General features: G+C 55.1%; 4 protein-coding genes and 1 long non-coding RNA gene across 14 annotated transcripts; 3 read left to right on the forward strand and 2 right to left on the reverse strand.

Annotated features, from left to right (window-relative positions):
- Positions 1 to 55: 55 nt before the first annotated feature.
- Positions 56 to 7,491, forward strand: TAF6 (TATA-box binding protein associated factor 6). Of its 4 annotated transcripts, none has more exons than XM_061153589.1 (15): positions 56 to 195; positions 2,772 to 2,994; positions 3,086 to 3,172; positions 3,294 to 3,447; positions 3,641 to 3,697; positions 3,777 to 3,896; positions 4,114 to 4,259; positions 4,341 to 4,418; positions 4,523 to 4,624; positions 4,706 to 4,888; positions 5,374 to 5,448; positions 5,576 to 5,701; positions 6,238 to 6,411; positions 6,630 to 6,827; positions 6,960 to 7,491. In XM_061153589.1, exons 2-15 carry the CDS (start codon positions 2,839 to 2,841, stop codon positions 7,338 to 7,340), a joined length of 2,037 nt encoding a protein of 678 aa, XP_061009572.1. In that variant the 5' UTR covers positions 56 to 195; positions 2,772 to 2,838; the 3' UTR covers positions 7,341 to 7,491. The 4 variants fall into 4 exon arrangements, with proteins under 4 accessions (XP_061009572.1, XP_061009571.1, XP_061009573.1 ...); XM_061153588.1 differs by having other exon boundaries at positions 152 to 174; XM_061153590.1 differs by lacking the exon at positions 56 to 195 and adding an exon at positions 317 to 636.
- AP4M1 (adaptor related protein complex 4 subunit mu 1) lies at positions 5,339 to 11,402 on the reverse strand. 3 transcript variants are annotated; one of them, XM_061153597.1, is made up of 16 exons: positions 11,194 to 11,402; positions 11,003 to 11,091; positions 10,520 to 10,626; positions 10,336 to 10,432; positions 10,125 to 10,235; positions 9,957 to 10,037; positions 9,672 to 9,734; positions 9,525 to 9,591; positions 9,361 to 9,414; positions 9,125 to 9,231; positions 8,929 to 9,023; positions 8,569 to 8,613; positions 8,295 to 8,345; positions 8,061 to 8,172; positions 7,776 to 7,895; positions 5,339 to 5,470 (listed from the first exon to the last, which is right to left on the reverse strand). In XM_061153597.1, the coding sequence occupies exons 1-16, from the start codon at positions 11,249 to 11,251 to the stop codon at positions 5,450 to 5,452; spliced, it is 1,278 nt and encodes a 425-aa protein (XP_061009580.1). In that variant the 5' UTR covers positions 11,252 to 11,402; the 3' UTR covers positions 5,339 to 5,449. The 3 variants fall into 3 exon arrangements, with proteins under 3 accessions (XP_061009580.1, XP_061009578.1, XP_061009579.1); XM_061153595.1 differs by lacking the exon at positions 5,339 to 5,470 and having other exon boundaries at positions 7,464 to 7,895; XM_061153596.1 differs by lacking the exons at positions 5,339 to 5,470; positions 8,295 to 8,345 and having other exon boundaries at positions 7,464 to 7,895.
- A 140-nt stretch (positions 11,403 to 11,542) lies between these two features.
- On the forward strand, positions 11,543 to 19,023 carry MCM7 (minichromosome maintenance complex component 7). Of its 4 annotated transcripts, none has more exons than XM_061153591.1 (15): positions 11,543 to 11,699; positions 12,879 to 12,958; positions 13,494 to 13,658; positions 13,830 to 13,954; positions 14,029 to 14,209; positions 14,501 to 14,638; positions 14,939 to 15,088; positions 15,280 to 15,394; positions 15,483 to 15,614; positions 15,812 to 15,895; positions 16,166 to 16,559; positions 16,794 to 16,877; positions 17,477 to 17,645; positions 18,392 to 18,501; positions 18,643 to 19,023. In XM_061153591.1, exons 1-15 carry the CDS (start codon positions 11,669 to 11,671, stop codon positions 18,842 to 18,844), a joined length of 2,160 nt encoding a protein of 719 aa, XP_061009574.1. In that variant the 5' UTR covers positions 11,543 to 11,668; the 3' UTR covers positions 18,845 to 19,023. The 4 variants fall into 4 exon arrangements, with proteins under 4 accessions (XP_061009574.1, XP_061009577.1, XP_061009576.1 ...); XM_061153593.1 differs by lacking the exon at positions 11,543 to 11,699 and adding an exon at positions 12,197 to 12,241; XM_061153592.1 differs by lacking the exon at positions 11,543 to 11,699 and adding an exon at positions 12,444 to 12,560.
- A 285-nt stretch (positions 19,024 to 19,308) lies between these two features.
- On the reverse strand, positions 19,309 to 22,162 carry COPS6 (COP9 signalosome subunit 6). Of its 2 annotated transcripts, XM_061153598.1 has the most exons (10): positions 22,064 to 22,162; positions 21,723 to 21,848; positions 21,179 to 21,310; positions 20,763 to 20,851; positions 20,609 to 20,671; positions 20,264 to 20,311; positions 20,073 to 20,187; positions 19,900 to 19,992; positions 19,706 to 19,806; positions 19,309 to 19,569 (listed from the first exon to the last, which is right to left on the reverse strand). In XM_061153598.1, exons 1-10 carry the CDS (start codon positions 22,128 to 22,130, stop codon positions 19,429 to 19,431), a joined length of 975 nt encoding a protein of 324 aa, XP_061009581.1. In that variant the 5' UTR covers positions 22,131 to 22,162; the 3' UTR covers positions 19,309 to 19,428. The 2 variants fall into 2 exon arrangements, with proteins under 2 accessions (XP_061009581.1, XP_061009582.1); XM_061153599.1 differs by lacking the exon at positions 21,179 to 21,310.
- A 42-nt stretch (positions 22,163 to 22,204) lies between these two features.
- LOC133063193 (uncharacterized) lies at positions 22,205 to 24,879 on the forward strand. The gene is made up of 3 exons (XR_009694372.1): positions 22,205 to 22,267; positions 23,483 to 23,540; positions 24,612 to 24,879. It is a non-coding gene; the product is annotated as an uncharacterized LOC133063193 (long non-coding RNA).
- Positions 24,880 to 25,583: the final 704 nt, after the last annotated feature.

The following is a 25,583-nucleotide window of genomic DNA, read 5'->3' on the forward strand; positions in this document are numbered from 1 at the left end:
CAGCAAGAGAGTGTGCTCCTTACACGCATGCATAGAGACACCATTTTTATATCACTTCAGGCTGTGAGACTAGGGAGCTCACTCCGGCTCGGGGAAGGGGCAAGGGACCCGCTCTCGGTGTCTGCCAGGACCTGCTCCCGGAGGGGGCGGGGCCAATATGGCGCCGAGCGCCGGGTGAGCGGCGCTTTGGCGGCGGTGAGAGGGTTTTCCTGCGCTGGGCCTTCGGCTGGCGGGGGCGGGTCTGAGTGGTACCTGGGACTAGACTCTTTGAAGGGCCCGTGTGGGGACCCAGAGGAGGACGGTTGGTTGTGTCCGTGTGCGTGGGGACCCTGTGTTTGCACTGGAGGGATGTTGGGGGATGAAGTGGGCTCTCTACGCTTTCTTTCGCGCTGTACCCATTGCCTGGAGACCCTTCGACCCGCTTCCCTGCTGGTGAATGCTACACGGGATCTAGATCAAGTTAGTCTCCTGTGAAGCCTCCTTGCCGCTTCCACTGACCTGAGGTTTCCCCAGACCGTGCCTGTTTTGTGAGCCTTTACACTGGCAGCGGGTACCGCGGGCTATTGAAGGATTAGGAGCTCGCCAGGGAACCCCTGGGACACGACCGCCTCCTCTTTACTCGGCTCCAGGTCCAGAGTATGTGTTGAATAAATGTGTCCTCTGCAGATAAGATTTATAGAAGTGGGGGAGGAGACCTGGGATGGGTTGAGAAGAACGAAATTGTTTTTCCCTCTCCTCTTCCCGCCCCTCCATCAGGCCCACACCTGCCCCTCACCACCTTGCAGTCGGACCTAAACACTTTTGACATTAGACTTCCTAATGCCAGCTTCAAGTGAACCACTTTCCTTTTGGCCACAAAGTAGATTCCAAGCTTGGGCCTATGTCTTGTTCGATAATAGTGGTACTGAGTCCTTAGTGAGTTTCTAATCTCTAAGCCTTACAACTTACTCATATATTCAGCAGATATTTGTTGAGTATCTAATCTGTGTGGGGACTCTGCATACATCAGTGAACATAACAAAGCTCTCCGTCCACCCAGAGAAGGGAAGGGGCGATGTGGTGAGAAGCATAAGAAGTAATACAGTATGTATCAGCAGACGTTAAATTCCATGGGAATTAAAAAAAGCAGAGTGGGGGTGGGATGCAGTATTAAACAGGATAATGGGAATAGGCAGCCTGGGGACATCTAGGGAAGAGCATTCCAGGCAGAGGGACAGAGCAAAGACCACAAAGCAAGAACATGCCTGGCATCTTGGAACAGCAAGGAGGACCGTGGGGCTGGATCATAGTGGAAGAAGGAAGGAAAGGTCAGAGACTCGATGGGGAGAGAGCAAATCATGAGGGACCTCGTAGACCGAAATAAGGATTTTGTATTTACGCTGTGGCACACTGGGAGCCAGTACAGGGTTTTGACCAGATAAATGACCCAATCTCATTTATATTTTGACAGAATCATTCTGGCTGCTATGTTGGGAATAGATGTAGGGAGCAAGGATGGAAGCAGGAAGACCTTGTCAGGAGGCTCTTAAGGTTCCCGGGGGATGGATAATGGTGAGCTGGCCACGAAGTGGGAGCAGAGGGATCAAGTCAGATCACCTGATGGGTTTGCGGTGAGGGCTTATGTGATGAAAGAGCATCTGGATTAATGGCGTTGCTATGAAGATGAGGAAAGCTGAGGCTGGAGCAGGTGGGGAGGGGGATGTCAGTAGTTGAGTTTAGAAAAAATTTTAAGTAGCCAATTAAATATACAAGTCTGGAGTTGGGAAGAAAGCTCTGGATGGGGGATATAAATTTACCATCCTTAGCCTGTATGCAATACTGAAAGCTGTGAGAATGGCTGAGGTCACCAAGGGAATATGTATAGCTCATAGCTGTACAAGGACCAAATGCAGGGCATTCCAGCATAAGGCAGATGAGAAGAGGAAGAACCAGCCAAAAGCAATGTAAAGAGGGGCCAGTGAAGTAGGAGGAAAACCAACAGCAGGAGTCACAATCCTGACTGCGGTAGGTTCAAGAGAAAGAGAGGAGTTGGGGAGGGGCGGGATGAGAACCTCTACAGTAACAGGTAGGAAGACAGAGCATGTGGGTGCCAGCGATGCTCAGCAGGTGGACATAGTGATGGGAACCTGGGGAGGTCTCTTCTGATGGCCAAAAATCAGGGAGGAGAAGAGATGACAGGTGAAACGGAACCTGAGTCCACTGAGCTCTGACCATCAGAGCAGCATCAAGGGCCCATCTGAAGTTTGTGGCCATGAATTTAAAGTGCAAATTGGTCAAGATGGCTTGTGTATTTTCTCATCACATTCAATGGTAGGGGCACATAGGCTCAGACAGGACGAGTTGTATTTAACCAATATTTTATATTTGTCAAGTATGAATAATGATGCAAGAAGGGACAAGAGACATGAAGGTAGGCACGTCAACCACCGGAGGAAAAAAAGACACTTTGCACATTTTACAGAGAAGAAACCCAAAGCCGGGAGCATTTAAGTACCTTGCCCAGACAACACTTCTAGGTAGTGCTGGGGCTGGGATTTCAACAGAACTGAGATCGTTCCGCTGTGCCTGGCGTAGAAGCAGAGCTCAATAAATTGCATCCAGTTGGGTCCAAGTCCTACCTCCTGTTCAGTGAGTGCTGCTCACGTGAGGATGGACAGAAGACATCCCCCAGCTCCTCCCCCTCACACTCCACCGTTCTCCCCTCGGGGTGGCCTCTCCTGACAGCCTCTCTTTAGGTCTCACTCTCAGGTTCCTGTCACCCCCCTCCCCAGGGTCTCCATCTCTCCCTCTCCGCCCCGGGGGCATCATCCTTCCGGGGAGGGGAGGAGGGGCTCCAGGATGGCTGAAGAGAAGAAGCTGAAGCTGAGCAACACCGTGCTGCCCTCGGAGTCCATGAAGGTGGTGGCCGAGTCCATGGGCATCGCTCAGATTCAGGAGGAGACCTGCCAGCTGCTGACGGACGAGGTCAGCTACCGCATCAAGGAGATCGCGCAGGTACCCTGGTCTTCCTGCACTGCACAGAGACTGCCCAGGCCGCCTTCCCCAGGGTCTCGGGCTGACATCTGTCCTCCCACCCCCCACCCAGGATGCCTTGAAGTTCATGCACATGGGGAAGCGGCAGAAACTAACCACCAGTGACATTGACTACGCTCTGAAGCTAAAGAACGTCGAGGTGACAGGGACGCACAGGACGGAGGGGCTGGGTGCCGAGACCTCCCAGTCGCTGCACTGACCTCCGCCCAGCCTGCAGCGGGCTCCCTTCTCATCCAGGGTCTCTTTCCCTCCTGTTGTAGCCACTGTATGGCTTCCATGCTCAGGAATTCATTCCTTTCCGTTTCGCCTCTGGTGGCGGCCGGGAGCTTTACTTCTACGAGGAGAAGGAGGTTGACCTGAGCGACATCATCAATACCCCTCTGCCCCGGGTGCCCCTGGACGTCTGCCTCAAAGGTCGGGGGAGGGGAGAACAGGGCAGGGAGGAGGGAAAGGGCCGTGTGTGGGTGTGAGGAAGGGCACTAGTGAAGGAGCCCTCCTCCTGAGACCCTTAGTGGGGAACACGAAGGAGAATCCACATCCCTTCGTGTGGAGTGACTTCCTGGTGTCGCCACCCCGTGGTTCACCTGGACACCTTTCTTCCTCGCAGCTCACTGGTTGAGCATCGAAGGCTGCCAGCCGGCGATTCCAGAAAACCCACCCCCAGGTAACCTCCATGCCCAGCGCCCACCCTTTCCCCTCCTCCCTCCACATCTCCTCCCCTGACTGCTTTCCTTTCCCACCAGCTCCCAAGGAGCAGCAGAAGGCTGAGGCCACAGAACCCCTGAAGTCAGCCAAGCCAGGTCAGGAGGAAGACGGCCCCTTGAAAGGCAAAGGTCAGGGGGCAGCTCCAGCTGACGGCAAAGGTCAGTACCGCTGGGCCAGGCCTCTTGTCCCAAAGCCAGATGGTCATGTGGGTGAGGTGGGTGAGGTCAGGGCAGGGGGCGTGAGCTTCGGCCAGAGCCCCAGAAAGGGCCAAGCAGCCGGTCTCCCTGGGTAGGGGAGGTGAAGCTAGAGGTTTGCCTGGTGCCCAGGCCTCCTCAGGAGCTTTCCTGCCTAAACCTGGCTCCCCTACTCACACAGGGAAAGAGAAAAAGGCGCCACCCCTGCTGGAGGGGGCGCCTCTGCGACTGAAGCCCCGAAGCATCCACGAGCTGTCAGTGGAGCAGCAGCTGTACTACAAGGAGATCACTGAGGCCTGCGTGGGCTCCTGCGAGGCCAAGAGAGCGGTGAGGCCCCGCTGCATCCTGCCTTCCCTCCTCCTCGGCCCGGGGGTCGCCCCGCTTCACTTGCTCCCCTCCCTCCCACAGGAGGCTCTGCAGAGCATTGCCACGGACCCGGGTCTCTACCAAATGCTGCCACGCTTCAGCACCTTCATCTCCGAGGGGGTGAGAGGCCATGGGAGGGCAGGGTGGGGTTCCCGGACGGGCGGGCGGCAGGGGTGGCTCATGGAGGGTTCCCGCTGCCCATCCCTGCCCCCTCCCCACCCCAGGTGCGAGTGAACGTGGTGCAGAACAACCTGGCCCTGCTCATCTACCTGATGCGCATGGTGAAGGCGCTGATGGACAACCCTACTCTGTACCTAGAGAAATACGTGAGTGGACCTGTCGGCCCACCCCTCGTCCAGGCTCGGGGACCGTCTGTCACAGTGAGCTGACGCGGGCTTCTCTTGCAGGTGCACGAGCTGATTCCGGCTGTGATGACCTGCATCGTCAGCAGGCAGCTGTGCCTGCGTCCAGACGTGGACAATCACTGGGCGCTCCGGGACTTCGCCGCCCGCCTGGTGGCCCAGATCTGCAAGCACTTCAGCACAACCACAAACAACATCCAGTCCCGCATCACCAAGACCTTCACCAAGGTGAGCCCTTTCCATCACTAGCTGGGTTGTCACAGGAACAGTGAGCACCACGCCCAAGCCAGTGTGGCTTCAGGAAGTGACACTGAAAACCAGCGACAGAGAGGGGCGGACTGGACTTGGGCCAAATCCAGTGTCTTTTTCTAATTGTGTGATTCCACTTTAAAGTTCAAAAACAAAAACTAATCTCTGCGGGACTTCCCTGGTGGCCCAGTGGTTAAGACTCTGTGCTTCCAATGCAGAGGGTGAGGGTTCGATCCCTGGTCAGGGAACTAAGATCCCACATGCTGCACAGTGCTGCCAAAGAATTAAAACAAATTAATCTCTGACAGAGGTCAGAATGGCAGCTACTATCAGGAAGAGAGGGTGGTTGGGAAAGAGCTGTTGTGTCTTAATAATTTATAAGGAAATGTGTGTATGAGACTCGAGTCCTTACCAGTTAGCTTTTCACACCCCTTCATTTGGGTTTATTTTCCATCCCCTTACAGAGTTGGGTGGACGAGAAGACCCCGTGGACAACGCGCTACGGCTCCATCGCAGGCCTGGCAGAGCTGGGACACGATGTTAGGCCCTGGGAGGGGAGCACTGGGAAGGGGAGGGATTGGGAGGTCAGAGTGGGAAACAGCCTCCCGACCTGGGAGACCCTGTGGTGACCCCCGGACCCCGGCTTCTCCCTTCCTTTTTCTAAAGGTGATTAAGACACTGATTCTGCCTCGGCTGCAGCAGGAGGGGGAGCGGATCCGAGGGGTTCTGGATGGCCCAGTGCTGAGCAACATTGACCGCATCGGGGCTGACCATGTGCAGAGCCTCCTCCTGGTGACAGAGCCCCTCCCTCCCCCTTCTTCCCACTGATGCCCCCTCTGCCCCCGCCACACACACACACACACACACACACACACACACAAGACAGTGCTTAGCAAAGCATACAGCGTCTTCCATTCACTTATCCCGTCTTCACCTCATATGCAGAGCACACCTCAGAGTCCAATATTGTTACATAGCTGTAAAGACCAAGGCACTGAGTAAGAAATAAGGAGTCTGACACAGCCTGTGACTTTCAAGCCTGACCTGCCCCTGATGCTTCTGCAAGGCACATGCCCTATGGACCAGCTGGCCCTTAGATGTGACCAGTGTGATCACACAGTGAGCTGTCCGCTCAACCAGCTGGTGCCTGTGCTCTCTACAAGGAAAAACCACCGCATTCCTTACACATTGATAAGCCAGCAAGCGCAGCCTGGCCTCCGGCAGGCACACACTGAAACAATGGATGACCTCCGTCAACCCTTCCCCATCCCGATTCTCAGCATCCCGGCCCTCCCTCGACCTGGCGGTTCTTTGCCTTGTCTCTGCAGAAACACTGTGCCCCTGTCCTGGCAAAGCTGCGCCCGCCACCCGACAATCAGGACGCCTACCGGGCAGAATTTGGGTCCCTGGGGCCCCTCCTCTGCTCCCACGTGGTCAAGGCCCGGGCTCAGGCTGCACTGCAGGCTCAGCAGGTCAACAGGACCACCCTGACCATCACTCAGGTCACCGCAGGGCAGGGAGGAAGGGGGACTGAGTGCAGAGAAGGGGAGGGTGAGGGGAAAAAACTCGGGGTGTGGTCCCATCCCAGTGGGGCTCACAGACACTGCATGCCGGGGTGCGCACCCTGACTTCTATGAAACACGGGACCCCGAGTCAGCCGTCGTGGGGGAGCTGGTGAACGCAGATGGTGACGTTTTCTTCCTGCTGCTGCTTTCTACAGCCCCGGCCCACGCTGACCCTCTCACAGGCCCCCCAGCCCGGCCCTCGGACCCCCGGCTTGCTGAAGGTCCCCGGCTCCATCGCATTGCCCGTCCAGACGCTGGTGTCTGCGCGAGCTGCCGCCCCGCCACAGCCGTCCCCGCCACCAACCAAGTTCATCGTAATGTCCTCGTCCTCCACCGCCTCATCCACCCAGCAGGTACCCCACGTGGTCCCAGGGATGCTGGGGCCCGTGTCACAGGTCACTGTGTGGTGGGAGCCTGGGAGGCATCCCCCAGCCTGGGGTGTGGGGTGGGTGCAGGCCAGCAGCACTGCCTTCCTTCCGGCCCAGGTCCTGTCCCTCAGCACCTCGGCCCCGGGCTCCGGCTCCACCACGACCTCTCCCGTCACCACCACCGTCCCCAGCGTGCAGCCCATCGTCAAGCTGGTCTCCACCGCCACCACCACGCCCCCTAGCACCGCCCCCTCGGGTCCGGGCAGCGTCCAGAAATACATCGTGGTCTCTCTGCCACCCACTGGGGAGGGCAAAGGAGGCCCCACATCCCATCCTTCTCCTGCCCCTACCCCATCCTCAGCCCCCTCCCCGCTTGGGGGCAGTGCCCTCTGTGGGGGGAAACCGGAAGCTGGGGAGAGCCCCCCTCCTGCTCCAGGGACTCCAAAGGCTAATGGCTCGCAGCCCCCCGGGGCTGGCTCCCCTCTGCCCGCACCCTGATGCTGACCCTCTCCCTGGATTCTCCCTCTCTCTCCCACACACACAGACACACACATACTGGGTGGAAGGGGGTAGTAGCCAGCTTCCCCCATGTGACTTTCTCTTTAGATATTGTACAGCCAGTTGCTCAGAATAAAAGTTTGATTTTTAAGTTGTGATCCACCTCAGTCCTCCCTGGGTCAGGTCCCACAGGAGGGTCTAACTTGTCGAGCTCACTGGTCTCGAGTACTCAGGACTCTTCCAGCCCCAGGCCAGGACACTAGGAGAGAAAACACCGTCCTTCTGCGATGCCCTGACCGCCACCTCTGCCTCCCATGCCCTCGTTTGGGAGCTTCATATCCGAATGACGTAAGCGTCGCTGTGGCTTAGGTGTCGCACCCACTTGTGTGGGCTGGCGCTGCCGCAGGGTCTGAACGCCAGCCTGAGAAAGCGGACCTGGAGGCCGGAGCACGTGTGCCGGGGAAGCTCGAAGGAGAGGCTGGCAGGGCCCAGCCCCAGGGGAGCCGAGGCGGAGGGGCCTTGGCCGGGAGGCCCAGGGAGGCCCGGGACGTCCATCTGTGAGGAGCAGAGGCAGGGAGGAGCTGAAGGCCCCAAGAGGAGGGAGGGCAAGAGAGCGAAGGGGCCAGGAAGCTGACCACACAGACCCCCTGCGTGAGAAGGCACGGGTCAGGGCTGGTGGTGGAGGCAGGGGCAGGGCTTTGGAGAATCAGCAGCTGGTACCTGGAAGAGGCCTGAGAGCTGAGAGCCTCCTTGCACCCGAGGCAGGTCCCAGCGAAGGGCTCCCTCCGCCAGTTCTGCCTTCTGCTCTGGGCTGCTCAGCTCCTGAGACAGGCTGCAGTTGGGAGAGGAAAGGGCTGGGGTCAGCCCCTGCCCCACAGCTCCCACCCCAGCACTGTCTGTTGTCCTGAGAAGCTAGTGAGACTGCCCACAGGCCTGCAGTGCACACGCGCTCACCTGACCACCCCTCGAGGCAGGGGAAGGTGCAGCCTGACGTTGAGAGCCTGGCTGCAAGGGAGAAGGGAGCAGTCAGTCCCGGGAAGGCTGCATCCCATCTTCATTAATGTCACCACCAAACCTGCACACAAGCGCCCCCCACCCCCTTCCCAAACTCCAGAGGCTCTCCCCTGGATTCTGAGGCTGCTGGCGGCACCTGGGGTGAAAAGAGCAGGCATCTGGGCCTTGTCTCCTACCCTCCACAGCTGGACCAGGCTGGGCTACCCCCACTCACCTCTTTGGGGGCAGGTCACAACGTAACTTCAAATAAACCTGGAGCCTGTGTGAGAGGGTACAATGCTGTTACTCAGGCCCTATCCCACTGGCAGGCCCCTATGTGCGGCTGTGGCTTTTGCCTCAAGAGAGAGAGAAGAGCTGAGATCCACCCAACCCACGAGCCATGCCACGCACGGAGCTGGGTCCGCCTGTGGGGGAGGGTGCCTATTCTAACTTGGAGCCAATGTCACCACCACCACCACTCCTGAGAGTCAATCTGGGAATTACATATATACATACAAATATATGTGTACACACACATACATACATACATTGGCTTGGGCTCCAGAAAAATTCTAGAACAGGGAAATGGTCTCACCTGCCTGAGCCTCGGTCCCACTGCACAGAGGGAAAGAGCCGGAAGGGGAGCGGGGAGGGGAGGTCATCTGAGAGTTGGTACCTCATCACAGTCAGCTGAGACCAGAGAGGAAGGGAGGTGAGTTTGGTCTCCTTACACCTGAATGGCCTCCCTACCCCTCAGGATACAGAATGTCCTAGGCCAGCCCGGTCCTGACCTCACCCTGAGGGGGCTGCAGACGGAGGATCCGATGAGATTCAAACTCATCCAGGTACACTGAGCTGTGAAAGGAGACCTCATCCACCCGAATTCCCGGCCCATAGCCTGGAAAGAGAGAAAGACCCCCTCTGCTGACCTGTATTTTGGGAGGGGGTGGGGATCCATCTAATTTCTCCAGATGAAACCTGGGACAAAGACCTCTACCTAGAAGAAAAAGACCCGCTTTCTCCTCACCTCTCAGTTCGGACTTCCCCACACAAAACTCCTCGGTCAAGCCGATGCGCATCTCTGTCAGAGGAAAGAGTATCAGAAGAAGCCACCATGCCACCATACCACCATACCCACCACCAAGGAGCCATTCCTACACCCCAACCCGGCCCAGCCCACACGCTGCTCACCTGAGCCACTGGGCAGAAAGCTCTTGAGCCGGATCTCTCCCTGCACATCCACCTTGAGCAGCGAGCCCTGAGAGCAGCGGGAGGTCAATACCCAGCGATTCCCACGTGCCACCATCCTCAGCCGCAGGGCTGGGGGCCCAAACTTACATTAGAGGCTATCAGTACGGATAATCTCTCGACCACGTCCAAAAACACTTCGTTCTTTTGACTCTAAGGAAAGAAAGGGGGTCTCGTGGTTGGAGGTTGGTCAGTCTGTCTCCTAATGTGGACAGACAGAAAGGACAGAACAGTGGAGGCTGGGGCCCCAGGATGGGGGCACAGGGCTAAGAAAAAGGATCCTCCGTGTCTAGAGAAGGGGAAAAGATATGCCGGGATCTTGGACTCTGGGGGCTCAAAAACCAGAGGATGTGAACCCATCAGCCCCTCCCTCACCTGGTCAGAGCGGCTGGACAGGACAGGCCGGCTGGCTGCACTGCTGGGGGCCACTTTGCTCTGTTGCGTTTCGGCCCCAAACTGAAAGCACCCAAATCAATCAATCCTCACGCCTGATGCTTCCCACTAACCCTCCTCAATCCTGGCCTCCTCTGTCCCCGGACTGACCAAGCCAACGCTGCTGAGATCAAAGAGGCTGAAGGGTTTGCTGATCACAGCCTCTGTTTGGATGAAGTTCCTCAGCACCTCCGTGGATGTGGTCTGTACGTAGCCATAGTCCTAGGAGCAGAAGAAGGACACTTTTTGGGTAGTCGGTTGGGGGAAGGGGTGAAAATGAATGCTGTATCTTCAGGGAACCGGGGACAGGGAGAAACCTCACCAGCACTTCATCCAGGAGTTCGTAGACCAGAGCCACGTTGCGAGAGATGGTCGCCTCCCCTAGGGAGCCACAGTAGTCACCCAGGAGAGTGGCCAGCCTGCGAAAACCCAGACAGAGGGTGCATAACAACTCCTCTCTGACACCCTGACCCCTGCGCCCGGGTGGTCGGCCCTGCCCTCCTCACCGGGAGAGCAGCTCCAGGAGGCTGAAGGGAGAAATGTTTTCTGAAGTAGTGGCCACCAAGTAGAGACCGCTGTGTCTGATGTGAATGAAGTGCCGGTCATCGTGGTGCTGAGGCAGAGGCAAGGAGAAAAGCGTGAGGAAGAGAGCTGCAATGATTCCCAGCCATGAGACTGAGGCTGCCATCCTGATTTCCCTACTTACTAGCAGCGTGATTTTAGGCCACATACGAAACCTCCCCAAGGCCCAGCTTCCTAACGTGTAAATGAAGTTAATAATAGTACCTACTCCAAAGTGGCTGAGGGCGTGTGAATAGCTGTGCCTAACGCGGTTAGCTATCAGTAAACCACCATTAATATTATTTAGAGGAATGTACCCCCCCCCCACCCAGTATCTCTTAGAGAAAGTCGCGAGAGGAGGCGCCTCCCAACCCCAGACCACCAACCGCATACCCACCACCCCACCCCCCATTCCCGCCAGTGGTTACCATGACAACCGGAGACTCGTCTCCAGGCAGTCCCGTCAGCTTCCGGTAGAAGAGCTCGGCCACATCCCGGCCGCCGCTGTCTCCGCGGACTGACCGAGTGGAAGGAAAGCTAAGGATATGGCGACACTCGCTGGCACTGGGGCCCTAGTCCCACTCAGCCCTTCTCCCCCCGCCCCTCTAGCCAAGGATACAGTCCTTGTAGATGAGCGGGTCCCCCTTGGAGGACAGAATGAAGAACTGGGAAATCATGGCCGTTCTGGAGAATAGACTAGGAGACAGAAAACGTTGGGCCTGCCCCGCCCTGCGGCCCTGGAACAAAAGGACGCGAGAAGGCTGGCCCTTTAAGAGCGATTCGCCTCCGACCGCGGGAAACCCGGCGCGTGCCCCGCCTTGCCCAGCTTTTCCCTCTAAACACCCGCGCCTCTTCCCCGTCACTCAGCCAAGGTTCGCCCGTTGATTGGCCGAGGCTGGGGCCCGCGGCAAGCGGGAGGGGCGAAGGGCATCCTCTCCGATTGGCCCGCACGCAGCGGCGCTGGTCACGTGGGGCGCGACGTTTCGCGCCAATTTCGGTTGGTCGGCCGCAGTCCGCCGCGCGGACGTTTTTTTGCTGACCGGGGAGTGAGAGCTCAGAGCCCGCCAATCGCTGCTGTACGGTCCTCGGCAGCAATGGCACTTAAGGACTACGTGCTCGAGAAAGGTGAGGGAATCGAGTGTAGGAGGGGCGTTCTGCGCGGGAAGCTTGCTGGGCGACACCTGTTGGTGTGGGCTGGAGTCCTGGGGGACCGGGCTCTTGGCGCGCGAGGCCGGAGGCAGGGTAGGGAAGTGGTGGAGTGGAGGCGCACGGTTTCTGGGATGCGCACGGGCCGCCGAGGCCGGGGGAGAGCTGGTGATCGTGTCCAGGAAAGGAGTCGTGGAGGGGGGCGGTGCGGACACCCAAGCTGGAAGCTCCAGAGGGAAGGGTCGCGCTAGGGACAGAGCAGGCCCTCAGAGGCCTGTCTAACCAGCAACCCCCAGTCCCGCTTTTCTCCGCGCGCGTTTAGGTACTCCCAGCGCCCCCAGACGCGCCGAAGCCCGGGGTGGGGCGGGCGGTCCCGGGCCGCTGCGCGCCGCGATTGGGCCGCGTTAGGTCCACCTCCTAGCGGAAGTGGAGGCGGGCGGAAGTTGCGCGACGGTGCTGGAGGGAGTGTCGTGTGTAAACAGTGTCCTTCCGCGCGGTGGCCTCGGAGAGAGCGACCGAGGGTGGGGGCGTGCCTGGAATTGGAGGGGTTTCTGCGGAGGCCGATGGATGAAGTGGTGGGGTGGGGCAGGGTGGCCCTCGACGAGCCGGCCAATCGCCGGACGGGCTCCCTCCTCGGGCGGAGGAATCCCGGGCTGTGAGGCGGCAGCATCTGGGCCCATGTGCTTCTTTGTTTACTAAGAGCGGAAGCAGTGGCGGGAGAGGGGGTGGGGCGGAGGACTGGCCTGGTGGCGGAGATCCCCGGGAGAGCAGCAATTTAAGGGACCGAAAGAAAGGGGGAATAAAGCACGTAGAAGGAAAGCTGAGAACCGTGAGACTTGAGTATGCTGCCGGGTGTGGGAGGCCCTCAGAAAAGGGTACTGAGATTTCTCATTAAGGCAGAGAGTGGAATTCCCCTGGGGGGGAGCGTATTGGGTAATACTCTAAACTGCCAGGGGCCACTTATTCTTCCTTAGGTAAAAACAGACTTGCGAAAAGGAGTTTTGCTCTGTTGGGGAGAATTACGTAGGCCTATTTGAATGTTCATTTGTTTAGAGATTTCACTTTAAATAGAAGTAAGTTTTTTAGATCTCTATCAGGGGTTTGCAATAAGGTATATGAAGAAAAGTCCATCCTTACGATTTTATTCTTTCCTTGTAGAAAAAGTGAAGAAGTTCCTACAAGAGTTTTACCAGGATGAAGAATCTGGCAAGAAGCAGTTCAAGTATGGGAACCAGTTGGTGAGTCTGAAGTTAGGTAGATGGAGTGGGGTGGTGACTTGAGCTCTAAGGCCTGGCTTATTTTAGCAGGTATGTTTTTCTGGGAGTGATGAGTTTAGCACCACACCTGATACTTGTGTATCACTGTGTGCTGTGTTTGTGCTCAGTCGAATTCTTTGCGACCCCGTGACTGTAGCCTACCAAGCTCCTCTGTCCATGGAATTTTCCAGGCAAGAATACTGGAGCTGGTTGCCATTTCCTTCCCCAGGGAATCTTCCTGACCCAGGGATTAAACGCATGTCTCTTGTGTCTCCTGCACTGGCAGGCGAATCCTTTGCCACTGTGCCACCTGGGAGAAAGCAATGTGAGACTCAACAGAACTCTGTTTCAGCTCCTTCAATCCCTGAAAAGACCTTAATTATTGCAAACGTAGTGATACACATCTTTCTTCCTTGTGGAGCCTGGATCCTGTGTGCTGAGCTCGTAGTGACCAATTTTTGCTTGTGAACACAGGTGAGATAAACTTGGCTCCACTGCTTTCTCTTCCTCACCCCAGGTTCAACTGGCTCATCGGGAGCAAGTGGCCATGTACGTAGACCTAGATGACATTGCTGAGGATGACCCTGAGCTGGTGGACTCAATTTGTGAGAACACCAAGCGCTATGCCAGGCTCTTCGCTGATGCTGTTCAAGAGCTGCTGCCTCAATACAAGGAGAGGGAGGTGAGAAAAATGCAGGGCACACAACTTTGGTTTGTGTCGAAAAACTTCCTGGGTACTAATGCTGTCCAAGCTGACCCAAAGGGGTCAGTGGTTTCTACCTGGCATTCTTAACGTTCTCTCCTTTCACCATTCTGCCACTCACTTTTCCTGTTTTCCTTCCTTTTCCTTTAGGTAGTAAATAAAGATGTTCTGGATGTTTACATTGAGCACCGGCTAATGATGGAACAGCGGAGCCGTGACCCGGGGGCAGCCCGAAGCCCTCAAAACCAGTACCCTCCTGAGCTCATGCGCAGATTGTGAGTGGCCACAGTGGGGACATGCGCGGGGTTCAGGTCCCTGGACCCTTGCTAATGACCACTTTCTCCCTTAGTGAGCTGTATTTTCAAGGCCCCAGCAGTAGCAAGCCTCGTGTGATCCGGGAAGTACGGGCTGACTCTGTGGGGAAACTAGTAACAGTGCGTGGAATTGTCACTCGTGTCTCTGAAGTCAAACCAAGAATGGTGGTGGCCACTTACACTTGCGACCAGTGCGGGGCGGAAACCTACCAGCCGGTATGTATGGAGCAGAGAACGGGAACACTTAATTCTGTGAGAATGAATTTTGTCTACTGATGTTTATCTGATGTCTTTTCTGTTTACTGTAAAACACGCCTGTGTGGTCGCTTTTCGGTATGGAGTGGTCTTTCCATCCAGTCTGTTTTCTTTGTGTCTGTCAATGTCTATCTAGCATGGCTTAAGACATTCTTGAAAGTGCCATGGTCTCTGCTGAAGGAGAGACGTGATTCCAGTGACTGAGGGGCTCCTTTCCTTATGACTTCTTTGGTGCTTCCTTTTTCACTGTAGATCCAATCTCCTACTTTCATGCCTCTGATCATGTGCCCGAGTCAGGAGTGCCAGACCAACCGCTCGGGAGGCCGACTGTACCTCCAGACTCGTGGCTCCAAATTCATCAAATTCCAGGAGATGAAGATGCAGGAACATGTGAGTTTGGGGTATGAGGTCCAGGGCCCAGGGAAGTTGGAGATGGGGAGTTCACTCAACTTCAGTAGTCACTCGTGAAATAGAGGGAAGAAAGTAGAACAGAGAGGAGTTGAGGCAGAGAAGTTGCCGAGAGTAGGAGGCAGGCTTCTCTGGAACTTGCTGACTAAGCTGGGATGTGGTAAAGGAGAGCTCAGCTTCCCTCTGTCGGTTTATATGGGGCCAAGTAGGCCAGGGAGTCGCAGAGTGCTGTGCGCGGGAGGGGAGGTTAGCCCTCTGGCCTCAAGCGCCCTTCTCCCCCAGAGCGACCAAGTGCCAGTGGGAAACATCCCTCGCAGCATCACGGTGCTGGTAGAAGGAGAGAACACAAGGATTGCCCAGCCTGGGGACCATGTCAGCGTTACCGGCATCTTCCTGCCGATCCTGCGCGCTGGGTTCCGACAGATGGTCCAGGTGAGAAAGGGAGTTTAAGAGGAGGAGCAAGTGGTGATCCCTTCTTCCTCATCCCTCCCTTTTTTTATGGGCCCTGCAGAAAAGTGTCAATAGCAGAACAGAACCAAAGGGTTTGTCAGGAACTCCAGAGGGAATCGTGTGGGTGGGCAGGTAGAGAACTTCATTCACGCCCTGGTGTTTTCCTGCCCAAGGGTTTACTCTCAGAAACTTACCTGGAAGCCCATCGGATTGTGAAAATGAGTAAGAGTGAGGAGGATGAGTCTGCGGCCGGAGAGCTGAGCAGGGAGGAGCTGAGGCAAATCGCAGGTGAGGGGTCGGTGGGAAGATAAATGTGAGTTTATCCCAAGCACTTCTTTCCCCTGGAAAATACTCTTGAGTCTTTGCTTTCCCACAGAGGAGGATTTCTATGAAAAGTTGGCGGCCTCCATCGCCCCAGAGATATACGGGCACGAAGATGTGAAGAAGGCATTGCTGCTCCTGCTTGTGGGAGGGGTGGACCAGTCTCCTCGAGGCATGAAAATCAGGGGTGAGTGGAGGCATCGGGGAAGAAAGGATGCTGGATCAGGGTCCCATCGGTCACAGAATAAAAGCCGGCATCTTGATTTCATGGGCACAGGGTGGGATTAGACACAGGGCAGGCAGACCTCAATAGTCCTTTTCTCTGTGTGCAGACAACTTGCATCGAAGGAACAGTCACTCAGGGGCTTCCTTCCCTTCCTCCAGGCAACATCAACATCTGCCTGATGGGGGACCCTGGTGTGGCCAAGTCTCAGCTCCTGTCTTACATTGACCGCCTGGCCCCCCGCAGTGAGTATCAGATCCTGGGAGAGGCAACCTGAGGATGGGGAGGACCGCCAGGCGTCCGTTGTGGGAGGGTCAGGGACTGAAGATGGGTGTTGATGTCATCACCTGACCCAGACCTGCCACTGCCTCAGGATGGCCCAGCTAGGTCCGTAGAGCAGTTCAGCACAGGCCTCGCCTCACCGGCCCCGTTCCCTCTGCCCTGCTGTGGCTCCCTCGTTCTCCCTCTTCCTAAACACGCCTGTGCGTGTCTACCTTCCTGAACCTTCTATGCAGGCCAGTACACGACAGGCCGTGGCTCCTCCGGGGTGGGCCTCACGGCAGCTGTGCTGAGAGACTCTGTGAGTGGCGAGCTGACCTTGGAGGGCGGGGCCCTGGTGCTGGCCGACCAGGGAGTGTGCTGCATTGACGAGTTTGACAAGATGGCAGAGGCCGACCGCACGGCCATCCATGAGGTCATGGAGCAGCAGACCATCTCCATCGCCAAGGCGGGCATTCTCACGACGCTCAATGCCCGCTGCTCCATCCTGGCTGCCGCCAACCCTGCCTACGGCCGCTACAACCCTCGCCGCAGCCTGGAGCAAAATATACAGCTTCCTGCAGCATTGCTTTCCAGATTTGACCTCCTCTGGCTGATCCAGGACCGGCCCGACCGAGACAATGACCTGAGGTGACTGCAGCTCTGCACGCGGGGAGACACCCCCTGTGTGGGGAGGAGAGACTGGGAAACCCCTCACTGTCTCCTTAGGGAAACGCCAGAACCTTCCCCTTAAACGCAGGGCTCGCTCCACAGTTCTCAGAAGGGGTCAGGGCTGAAGTGCCGATCATCCTTGACTGACCCGGCTGTGGGGTGGAGCGCTGAGGGGGCATGAGATCCAACGCTCCTGTTGCCTCCTCCCCCCAGGTTGGCCCAGCACATCACCTACGTGCACCAGCACAGCCGGCAGCCCCCCGCCCAGTTTGAGCCTTTGGACATGAAACTGATGAGGTAGGACAGCCAGACAGGGCTGTACACTCCCCCGGGCGCCACGGGAGGCAGTGTCCTGGCCTCTGTGCTTCTCTTAAAAAGCTTTCATCCCTCCCCGCTCCTCTGGTGTCCTGGGTCTCAGAACAGGCAGTCTTGGTTTCCCTGGGTTGGCCGTAGGAGACCACGGCAGAGAAACCTGCCTTCACACACCTCCACCTGCCTGTCTGAGGGTTATTAACAGGTACAGATTTTGGCAAAGCTGGCTTCTGCTGCATAGGTATCTGACAGCACCGCCTTCTCTGAGAAGGCCGTCCAAGGACTCCTAGGGATTCTTACTGCTGTTTTTCCCTTTTAGCTGTTCTCATGAATTAACAAAACCCATCTCTTACAGACAGGTGGATTTGTCTGAATTGTGCAAAGGCCATTTTCCTTTTAAGAAAAGAGTTGAGGATAACTTGAAAAGCTGCATTTGGAGAAATCCATCAGTAATACTTAAGCTTAATCATCCACCAATTGTTGTTTCCTACTTTAAAAAGTGTCCTCCCTTCCAGTTTTTTTACTCCAGTTTTCCAACTCAACGCAGAATAAACACACTCTCCACCTCTCCTGCCTTCCCACAGGCGGTACATAGCTATGTGCCGGGAGAAGCAGCCCGCGGTGCCAGAGTCTCTGGCCGACTACATCACGGCGGCGTACGTGGAGATGAGGCGAGAGGCTTGGGCCAGTAAGGACGCCACCTACACTTCGGCCCGGACTCTGCTGGCTATCCTGCGACTATCCACCGCTCTGGTGAGTGCCAGTCTGTGTGCTGGAGGATCGTCTGTTTGGGCTCTTCTGGGGCCTGCCCTCCTGTCCTTGCGCTGCCGCCTGCCTCCTGCTCAGGCCCTGCCGGGGCTAAAGTGCTGACAGTGCAGATAGTGGTCCTCGTGTGCTACCGCACTGTGGGTACTTGCTGCTCCGGCAGGGCACGCCCAGCGTCCCAGGAGAGAGGCTGCTCCCTGTTTCTCAGATCTTGCTGAGGGGCGGGTGGGTTAACCTCGCTCCGGTGTTGGGAACCTTCATTTCTATCGTCATGCCTTGGACAACCGTCCTGGGGGCTCCAAAGTGCTGTTCGTGCAGGTAGTGTGATCACCTGACCTACTGCTGAGCCAGCACTTCCCGAGCCCCAGGGACACTACTCCTCTGCCAGTCACCTTCTCGCCTGAGCGCCCCAAGCTCCATCTGTCATGGTGGGGAGCCCAGTGGATTCAGAAGGGTCTGGTCTCCCTCAGGACAGCTGAACACCGGGACTGGCCAGTGTTGAGAGGCGGAGACTTGGGCAATTGCTGGACGCTGCCCCGGGCATTGCACTTGTCTCGGTCTGACAGTGCCGGCCCCACGCTGCGGATGCCTGGTGGGCGGGGAGGGGGCCGCTACTCCTTCGTGAGTAGGAACGCTGAGGTGCCCAGCCTTAAAGCTGGAGCAGGGTGGGGGGCCTCCCTGACTTGGTTCCATCCCCCTCCTCCTGTGCCCATCTCTCCCTACCTTCCCCTTAGGCACGTCTGCGAATGGTGGACACTGTGGAGAAGGAAGATGTGAATGAAGCCATACGGCTGATGGAGATGTCCAAGGACTCACTGCTGGGTGACAAGGGGCAGACAGCTAGGTGAGTAGCTTAGCAGAGGGTGGCAGGAGGCACCTTGACCCTCTTTAGCAGGAAACCCATCCTGCGGCTTCTGCACCCCTGGGTCTGCGGTGCTCGCCTCAAAGTTCTAACCCTGACCACACACCACACTTGTCCATCCAGGACCCAGAGACCAGCAGATGTGATATTTGCCACAGTCCGTGAGTTGGTCTCGGAGGGCCAGAGTGTCCGGTTTTCCGAGGCAGAGCAGCGCTGCATCTCTCGTGGCTTCACACCTGCTCAGTTCCAGGCGGCCCTGGATGAGTATGAGGAGCTCAACGTCTGGCAGGTCAACACTGCCCGGACACGGATCACTTTTGTGTGAGTCCAGTCACTTGGACACTGGATCTGCTCTGCATATTGTCCTGCCCGGCTTCCTTTGATGGTCTGACAGTGCTCTTGAGGGGAAATGAAGGTCCCCCTTTTTGCCCAAGCTGCACTTGTTTTACTCATTCTTTTTCCTAATAAACTGTGTGTCCATTTGCTGCTTCTGTTCAAACAGGATTTTGAGTTTTCTGGATTCTAGTCTTTTCCCTTTATGCTTACCTTAGTCCAGCCATTCAATAAATCTGAGGGGACTTCCTACTCTGCCTGCCAAGGCACCAATACAGGACCACAATGGGCTCTCCCACCCCCCTCCACCCCCCTCCAGTTGTCAGTCTAAGGTATGGACAGTACTTCTGCCTCCTGGGCAGGTTTTTCATCTTCATGAGCACTGGCTGCTGCAGTAACACAAACGCCTCCCCCTCAGCCACCCACAGTGCCCACAGGAGAGAACAGAGCCACTAGAAGGGGTGCTGAGGGGCTGCTCCCCTTTTATTAGTGACAGGTTCCTCTCAAGGGAGTGTAGCACCCCTTCCCTTGACAGCTGTCTGACCCCTGTACGTCAGCCCTTCAAGTACCCTCTTGTCAGAAAAAGAGCCCCCGCATCCGCCTGCCGATGCCTTGCCGGTCATAGAGAACATTGAACTTGTTCACGAACTGGTTCATGGTGTTGCAGGTCTTGGTGATGGTGCCAAGGTAGGCCATGAGCCCCACATCATTGCATTGCTGTGAGGGAACAGAAAAAAGCAGTTCCCCGGCAGCTCTGGGTCTCCCACCATGTGCCCAGACACAGAAGCCGGGTGTGTCCTGCATGCAGAGAACAGCGTGAGCCCCACCTCCCCATCCTGGGCTTTGCACTCACATCGTAAAAGTCTGTCTTGAACTTGTCTGTGCTGAGCACCGGGAGGCAGTGACACAGAGCATAGGCCTCCCGTAGGATCTCATGGTTAAAGGGGACCTCTCCTGAAGGCACAAGAAGCTGCATTAATGTGGAAGCTGTCACTCCCCTGGAGGGAGAGGAAAGCGCCACAGGACCCAGGGAGACCCCCGTCCTACCTGCCTCGGAGGCCTTGACGTACTCCAAGATGAGCTTGACGCGGCTGTGCAGCATCTTGATGGCGCTGTGCTGGGCGATCAGGTGCTCAGCCACTGGGGGGTCAGGCCGAGGGTGAGAAGGGGCGGCCACACCGTCCCCCCACTTCTAAGGAAGCCCCCGCAGCCACCCTTACCAGTGGAGTTCTCTCCACTGCCTGTTGCGGTCATTCGGGCCACGTGGTCCACACCAATGCGTTCCGCTTCCTCTGTGGCCAGAGTGTAGGTCAGCTCAGCAAAGAGCATGGTGGCCTGTGGGGCACACAGGGTCAAAAAGCAGGAAACTCATGGGCGGGCGGCAGGGGCTGAAGGGCTGGGCATTACCTACCTCTCCATTGATTATATCTATGACTGACTCAAAAACGCTGACAGGAAGCTGCGAAGAAGAGACGAGAGAACAGCTCTTTAAACGTCAGACACCTGAACCTATTTAAGCACAAAAACTGGACTTGGCCCTTTCACATTCCATTTCCTCAGCTAATCTTCCCAAGGACCTACTGAAGCGGAACTCATTTCCATTTTTACATGTGCGGAAAATGCAGTTTAAAGGTTAAGTGACTAAAACCTCACAGATGGTAAACTGCAAAAAGGAGAGTCAACAGAGATGTCTTAGAGTAAAAGCAGGGGCATAGCAACAGGCAGGACAAAGTGGGCACCGGGTCACTGTACTCACATCTGTGTGCTTGGTCATAGGGTTCAACTTAAGAAACAGAGGGCTCTCAATTATCTCGCAAACCTGGAAGAAGGGAGGATGCACACGCGTGTCAGGGCCCATCTTCTCATTCTCTCGTCCCCGCCCCAATATGTACCTGTGTGAACGTGTATACCTGCTTATGGACGTGGATGTCGGAGGGGTCAGGCGGCCCCCCTGTGGTATACCAACCCAGAAACTCCAGCTCCTTGAATACCTGTTTAACTGGAGAGAAAGGGGCCAGGACACACAGTATATTTTTAAATCATCCCTTAATTTGAAACTCCTGGTGTGTTTTTACCAGCTTCTCCCCTTCCCATCCTGGCTCCACATGGAACAACTGATCTCTTCTTTTCTCACTCCTTGCTTTCTTTGCGGGGAATAACCCATATGTGTTCTTTTTGTAAAGTCTCTTCAGCTACTCTCTCTTCATTATTCCTCTGATCTGGTCCCATTTCTCTGTTTATTTTTTTTTCCCCCAACGCTCTCCATCTTCCCCATTCTTTTTTTCCCCACTCCCACTTTTCTCCCCCACGTCTCTTCCCCTCTCACACTGCTCCTCCTTGGTGTAATAATATTCCTTGTCAATGATAATCTTCTCTTCCACGGTGTGGGACAGCAGTTCAAAGGAGTTCATCACCTCAATATTTCGGCCCTCCTGCTTCCCAATCAGAGCCCCAATCACTGGAGGAGAAAAGGACACATGAGAGGTGAGGGTAAGGAATCCTCAAGGACTTCCCTGGTGGCTCAGAATCTGCCTGCAATGCAGGAGACCTGGGTTCAATCCCTGGGTAAGGAAGATTCTCCTGGAGAAGGGAATGGCAACCCACTCCAGCATTCTTGCCTGGAGAATTCCAAGGACAGAGGAGCCTGGCAGGCTACAGTCCATGGAGTCACAAAGAGTCGGACAAGACTGAGCGACTAACACTTTAAAGGAATCCTCAAACTTCTCTAATAATAGCCTGAGGGTCTGAGGTCATGTGAACCAAGTACTAGAGAAATGATGATTTGCGGAGGAGGAATTGGCTTCAGCAAAGGAAGGAGAAAGGACCACTATTTGGGGGGAGAAGGCTGGAGAATGACGCTGAACACTCACCCTGCATAGGCCGCCCCTCCTGCGAGCGCATGCGAATCCAATGGTCTGAGATGTTGAGAATGACGAGGGGATGAAGAGCGACTGAAACGCTGCCAGTCACTCCGGAGGCCATCACGCTGGGGACGACTAAGGAGGGGTAAGACGCGGTGAGAGTCCAGGCCCCACGTTCCTCCCGGCAGCCGGGAACGGGAGACGGCAGAGTCGGGCCATCCATCCCTCCCGCAAGTTAACCCAGGGAGCTCGCTGCCGACTCGCCATCCCCGACTGCTCCCGGGACTCTAGGAAGGCCTCGACGGGCCCGCCAGGAAGTCTCCAGAAGCCGCCCCCGCACAGCCCGTTACCTGCAGCATCCACCTCCATCCCGCTGCTCCCTCCAGTCCCGTTCGCCGCTGCCGCCGTCGCCGCCATTTCCCCCGCGCCCGCCAGCGTCGGCCCCGCCCCCTCCCTGCCGGCTTCCGTAGGCAGCGGCGCATGCGCGTTGTCGCCGAGGCGCGTGCCTGCTGGGATCCTGGGCCACGCCGGGCGGTTCCTACTTGGCCTTGCGGGTACGGCTCGGGCGGGCCCGGAGCAGGGAGATCCGACAGGTGTTTGTAGCCCCTTTTCGCCTGCAACTGACCGTGAACAAATTACCTAACCCCACTCTGATCGTCCTCTTCAGTAAAACTGGGATAACGCCGCCTAGTTCCTAAGGCAGAATGAATGAAACGTCATTTTGCTGCGCTCGGAATAAAACCCAAATCCCTAATCACGGCCTGCAGGGCCCTGCAAGATTCGGACCCTGCCGATCAGCTGGCCATGGCCTCTACTTTGCTGCCCCTTGGTTCCCGTGCTTCAGCCACACTGGCCCTCATGTCTGTTCCCTTCACACGCCTCACTCACGCCCACCTAAGGGCCCTCTGTCGCCTTCATCACTGTAACACAGGTGACCAAATCCATACGTGACACAGGGGCACCTAAGTGATATTTGAGTGAATGCTTTGCAATGGAGCCTGGTCTTGAGTGACTCTGTCTACACGGCTATCTTTCCTTTTTCTGTTAACACCCCCAGCGTTTTCTAACCCCGCCCAACTTCCCTCTACCTTCCATCTCCATCAGTTTTGCCAAACTTAACTTTGGCAAACCTGGCCAACTCCAGCCCTCTCCCCACCCCTGCACCCAAGCAACTTGGGTACACTGCCTTTACCCCATCTCCCATCTCATTGCCCCTACAACCTAGCTGGCTCTTTCAGTGTGTGTCTGCACTGCACCCAAAGTGTTACCTCCTACAGAGCAGGTGTGAATTCGCTTCAGTCGTGTCCGACTCTTTGTGACCCTATGGATTGTAGCCAACCAGGCTTCTCTGTCCATGGGATTTCCCAGGCAAGAATACTGGAGTGGGTTGCCATTTCCTTCTCCAAGCCATCTTCCCGACCCAGGGATTGAACCTGGGTCTTCTGCATTGCAGGCAGAAGCACTTTACCATCTGAAGCATAAGTGAAGCCTAGAGAACAGGTAGAGACCTCTATCTTGACCGTATGGAGTCTACTGGTGCCCAGAACCAGCATATCCCAGGAGATGTTTTTTGATGATAAGGGTGACTTCTGTGAATTAAGTAATCCCTCCTAAACCGGCTCCTAACCACTGTTTTTAGTTTTATAGTTATCTGAACAATGTTTCGAAAGCATTTGAAGCAACAAAAAGACAGGAGTTATGTAAAGATTGAAATAGCAATGCAAAGTAGCAAATTTAACAGCAGAATAATCTTTTTTTTATTCCCCCAGCCTTCAGTCCAGCTAAGAAGTCTTATACTCCAGAGCAACTGTCTACTATTTAAAAGAGGTATATATTTCTGACCTCATTTTTCCTAAGAGTCAGTCAGTCGTGTCCAACTCTTTGAGACCCCATGGACTATATAGCCTGCCAGGCTCCTCTGGTCATGTAATTCTTTAGGCAAGAATACTGGAGTGGATTGCCATTTCCTTCTCCAAGGGATATTCCCAACCCAGGGATCAAATCTGGGTCTCCCACATTGCAGGTAGATTTTTTACCATCTGAGCCACAAGAAAAGCCCAGAGAACAGGTAGAGACCTGTATCTTGACCCTGTGGAGCCTACTGGTGCCCAGAACCAGCAGATCCCAGGAGATTTTTTGTGATAAGGGTGACTTCTGTGAATTAAGCAATCACTCCTAAATGGAGCCTGGATGAAGAGAAGTTAAAAAGGCCAGCAGCCCTCAAAGGAAGGGACCTGAGAAATCCTGCAGGGAGAGAGGTCTTCTGGCCAAAGGGAAGATAAGAAAGAGTCTCTCTCATTCTGACCCCAGTGAGTGACAAATCTCTGAGTCAACTGAGAGGGTTATGGAAGAACTTCACTTCTCTACACATACCTCATTTAGGAAAAATGAGGTCAGAAATATGTATCTCTTTTAAATAGTAGGCAGCTACTCAGGAGTATAAGGTTTCTCAGATGGACTGAAGGCTGAAAAAAAAAAAGAGAAATTATACTGGTGTTAAAGTTGCTGGTTTGCATTGCTATTTCAATCTTTACAGAATTCCTGTCTTTTTGTTGTTTCAAATGCTTTTGAAACATTGTTCAGATAACTATAAAACTAAAAACAGTGGTTACTGTGAAATTTAAAGATGACTTTGAAATTGAATGAGTTGCTTTGGAAAAGTGTATGCTAAAGAAGTAGGGTGAGGAGTAGGGACTCCCCTTGTGATCCAGTGGTTGTGTCTCTGCACTCCCAATGCAGGGGGCCTGGGTTTGATCCCTGGTCAGGATCTATCCCACACGCCACAACTAAGATCCACAGCAGCCAAATAAACAAAAAGAGGCAAGCAGCCTCCCCAAGAGAGAGCAGCTTATCACAAGCTTCCCTATTTTTTCTTTTTTTTTTCTTTTTTGTAAAAAGGGCCTCCCTGATGGTCCAGTGGTTAAGAATCTGCCTTGCAATGCAAGGGACATTGCTTTGGTCCCTGATCCAGGAAGATCTCACACACTGCGGAGCAACTAAGCCTTTTGTTCACCACAACTACCGAGTCAGTGTGCGGCAACTCCTGACACTCATGCTCCTGGAGCCTGTGGAGGAGGACCCACTGCAGTGAGAAGCCTGCGCGCTGCAGCGAAGAGTAGCCCCCACTGGCAGCAGCTAGAGAAAGCCCAAATGCAGCGACAAATAACCACCATGACCAAAAAATTAAATAAATAAATCTTTGTTTAAAAAAAAAAATTTTTAAGTGCATTGAATTAGAGAAAAAAATAAAACACCTCAAAACCTCAGGGTAAAGCAACCATCCCCTGGTTCTTTTTCTCCCAACAAAACTAAACATAATGTATTACTTGGTTGTTTTGTTAACTTTTCCTTCCACAGAGTGGCGGTGACTGGGCTGGTTGGGAAGACAGCAGAGGGTCTGCTCAGAGAGCCTGCAAAGAAAAGATTCTCAGGGACAGCTTGGGGACCACAGTTAATATTGCATTGCATTTATGAAAGCTGCTAAGAGAGTACATCTTAAAAGTTCTCATCACAAGAAAAAGTAACTACAGATGGTGATGGATGTCACACTCCAGTAACTGTGAATTCTCCTTTTCACCAATTACCCCTTATTTCCAGACCTTTTGTTCAGAAGAGTCAGGTGTGAGCAACGAGGCATTTTTAAAAACTTACAAAGACCCATAACTCCCTCCACCTTGGCACATGTCTTTGTTCCCTATTCTTGCTGTAATAAATGACCACAGACTTTATGACTTAAAACATCACACACTTATTCTGGCGGTCAGAAGTCTGAAATAGTTTCCACTGATCTGAGACCAAAGTGTCTGTAGGGTCACATTCCTTCTAGGGGAGAATCCCTTTTGATGTCTTTTCCAGCTTCTAGAACTGCAT

This window comes from Dama dama, chromosome 10, assembly GCF_033118175.1.
Source record: "Dama dama isolate Ldn47 chromosome 10, ASM3311817v1, whole genome shotgun sequence".
Taxonomy (NCBI): Eukaryota; Metazoa; Chordata; class Mammalia; order Artiodactyla; family Cervidae; genus Dama; species Dama dama.

Bases quoted from the DNA above. Each gene is read 5' to 3' on its own strand.
- TAF6 (XM_061153586.1), top strand. From the start codon at position 1,162: ATGGGAATAGGCAGCCTGGGGACATCTAGGGAAGAGCATTCCAGGCAG. The intron at 3,448-3,640 runs GTCGGGGGAGGG...TCTTCCTCGCAG, and splicing joins CCTGGACGTCTGCCTCAAAG to CTCACTGGTTGAGCATCGAA. The intron at 6,828-6,959 runs GTACCCCACGTG...CTTCCGGCCCAG, and splicing joins CCGCCTCATCCACCCAGCAG to GTCCTGTCCCTCAGCACCTC.
- AP4M1 (XM_061153595.1), bottom strand. From the start codon at position 11,251: ATGATTTCCCAGTTCTTCATTCTGTCCTCCAAGGGGGACCCGCTCATC. The intron at 9,735-9,956 runs GTGAGGGAGGGG...TTCTTTCCTTAG, and splicing joins TGTCCAGCCGCTCTGACCAG to AGTCAAAAGAACGAAGTGTT. The intron at 8,173-8,294 runs GTGAGCGCGTGT...TCCCAACTGCAG, and splicing joins CTGCCTCGAGGGGTGGTCAG to CCTGTCTCAGGAGCTGAGCA.
- MCM7 (XM_061153591.1), top strand. From the start codon at position 11,669: ATGGCACTTAAGGACTACGTGCTCGAGAAAG. The intron at 14,210-14,500 runs GTATGTATGGAG...TTTTCACTGTAG, and splicing joins GGGCGGAAACCTACCAGCCG to ATCCAATCTCCTACTTTCAT. The intron at 17,646-18,391 runs GTGAGTGCCAGT...CCTTCCCCTTAG, and splicing joins TGCGACTATCCACCGCTCTG to GCACGTCTGCGAATGGTGGA.
- COPS6 (XM_061153598.1), bottom strand. From the start codon at position 22,130: ATGGCGGCGACGGCGGCAGCGGCGAACGGGACTGGAGGGAGCAGCGGG. The intron at 19,993-20,072 runs GTAAGGGTGGCT...CTGACCCCCCAG, and splicing joins CAGTGGAGAGAACTCCACTG to TGGCTGAGCACCTGATCGCC. The intron at 19,570-19,705 runs GTGAGTGCAAAG...GTTCCCTCACAG, and splicing joins TCAAGACAGACTTTTACGAT to CAATGCAATGATGTGGGGCT.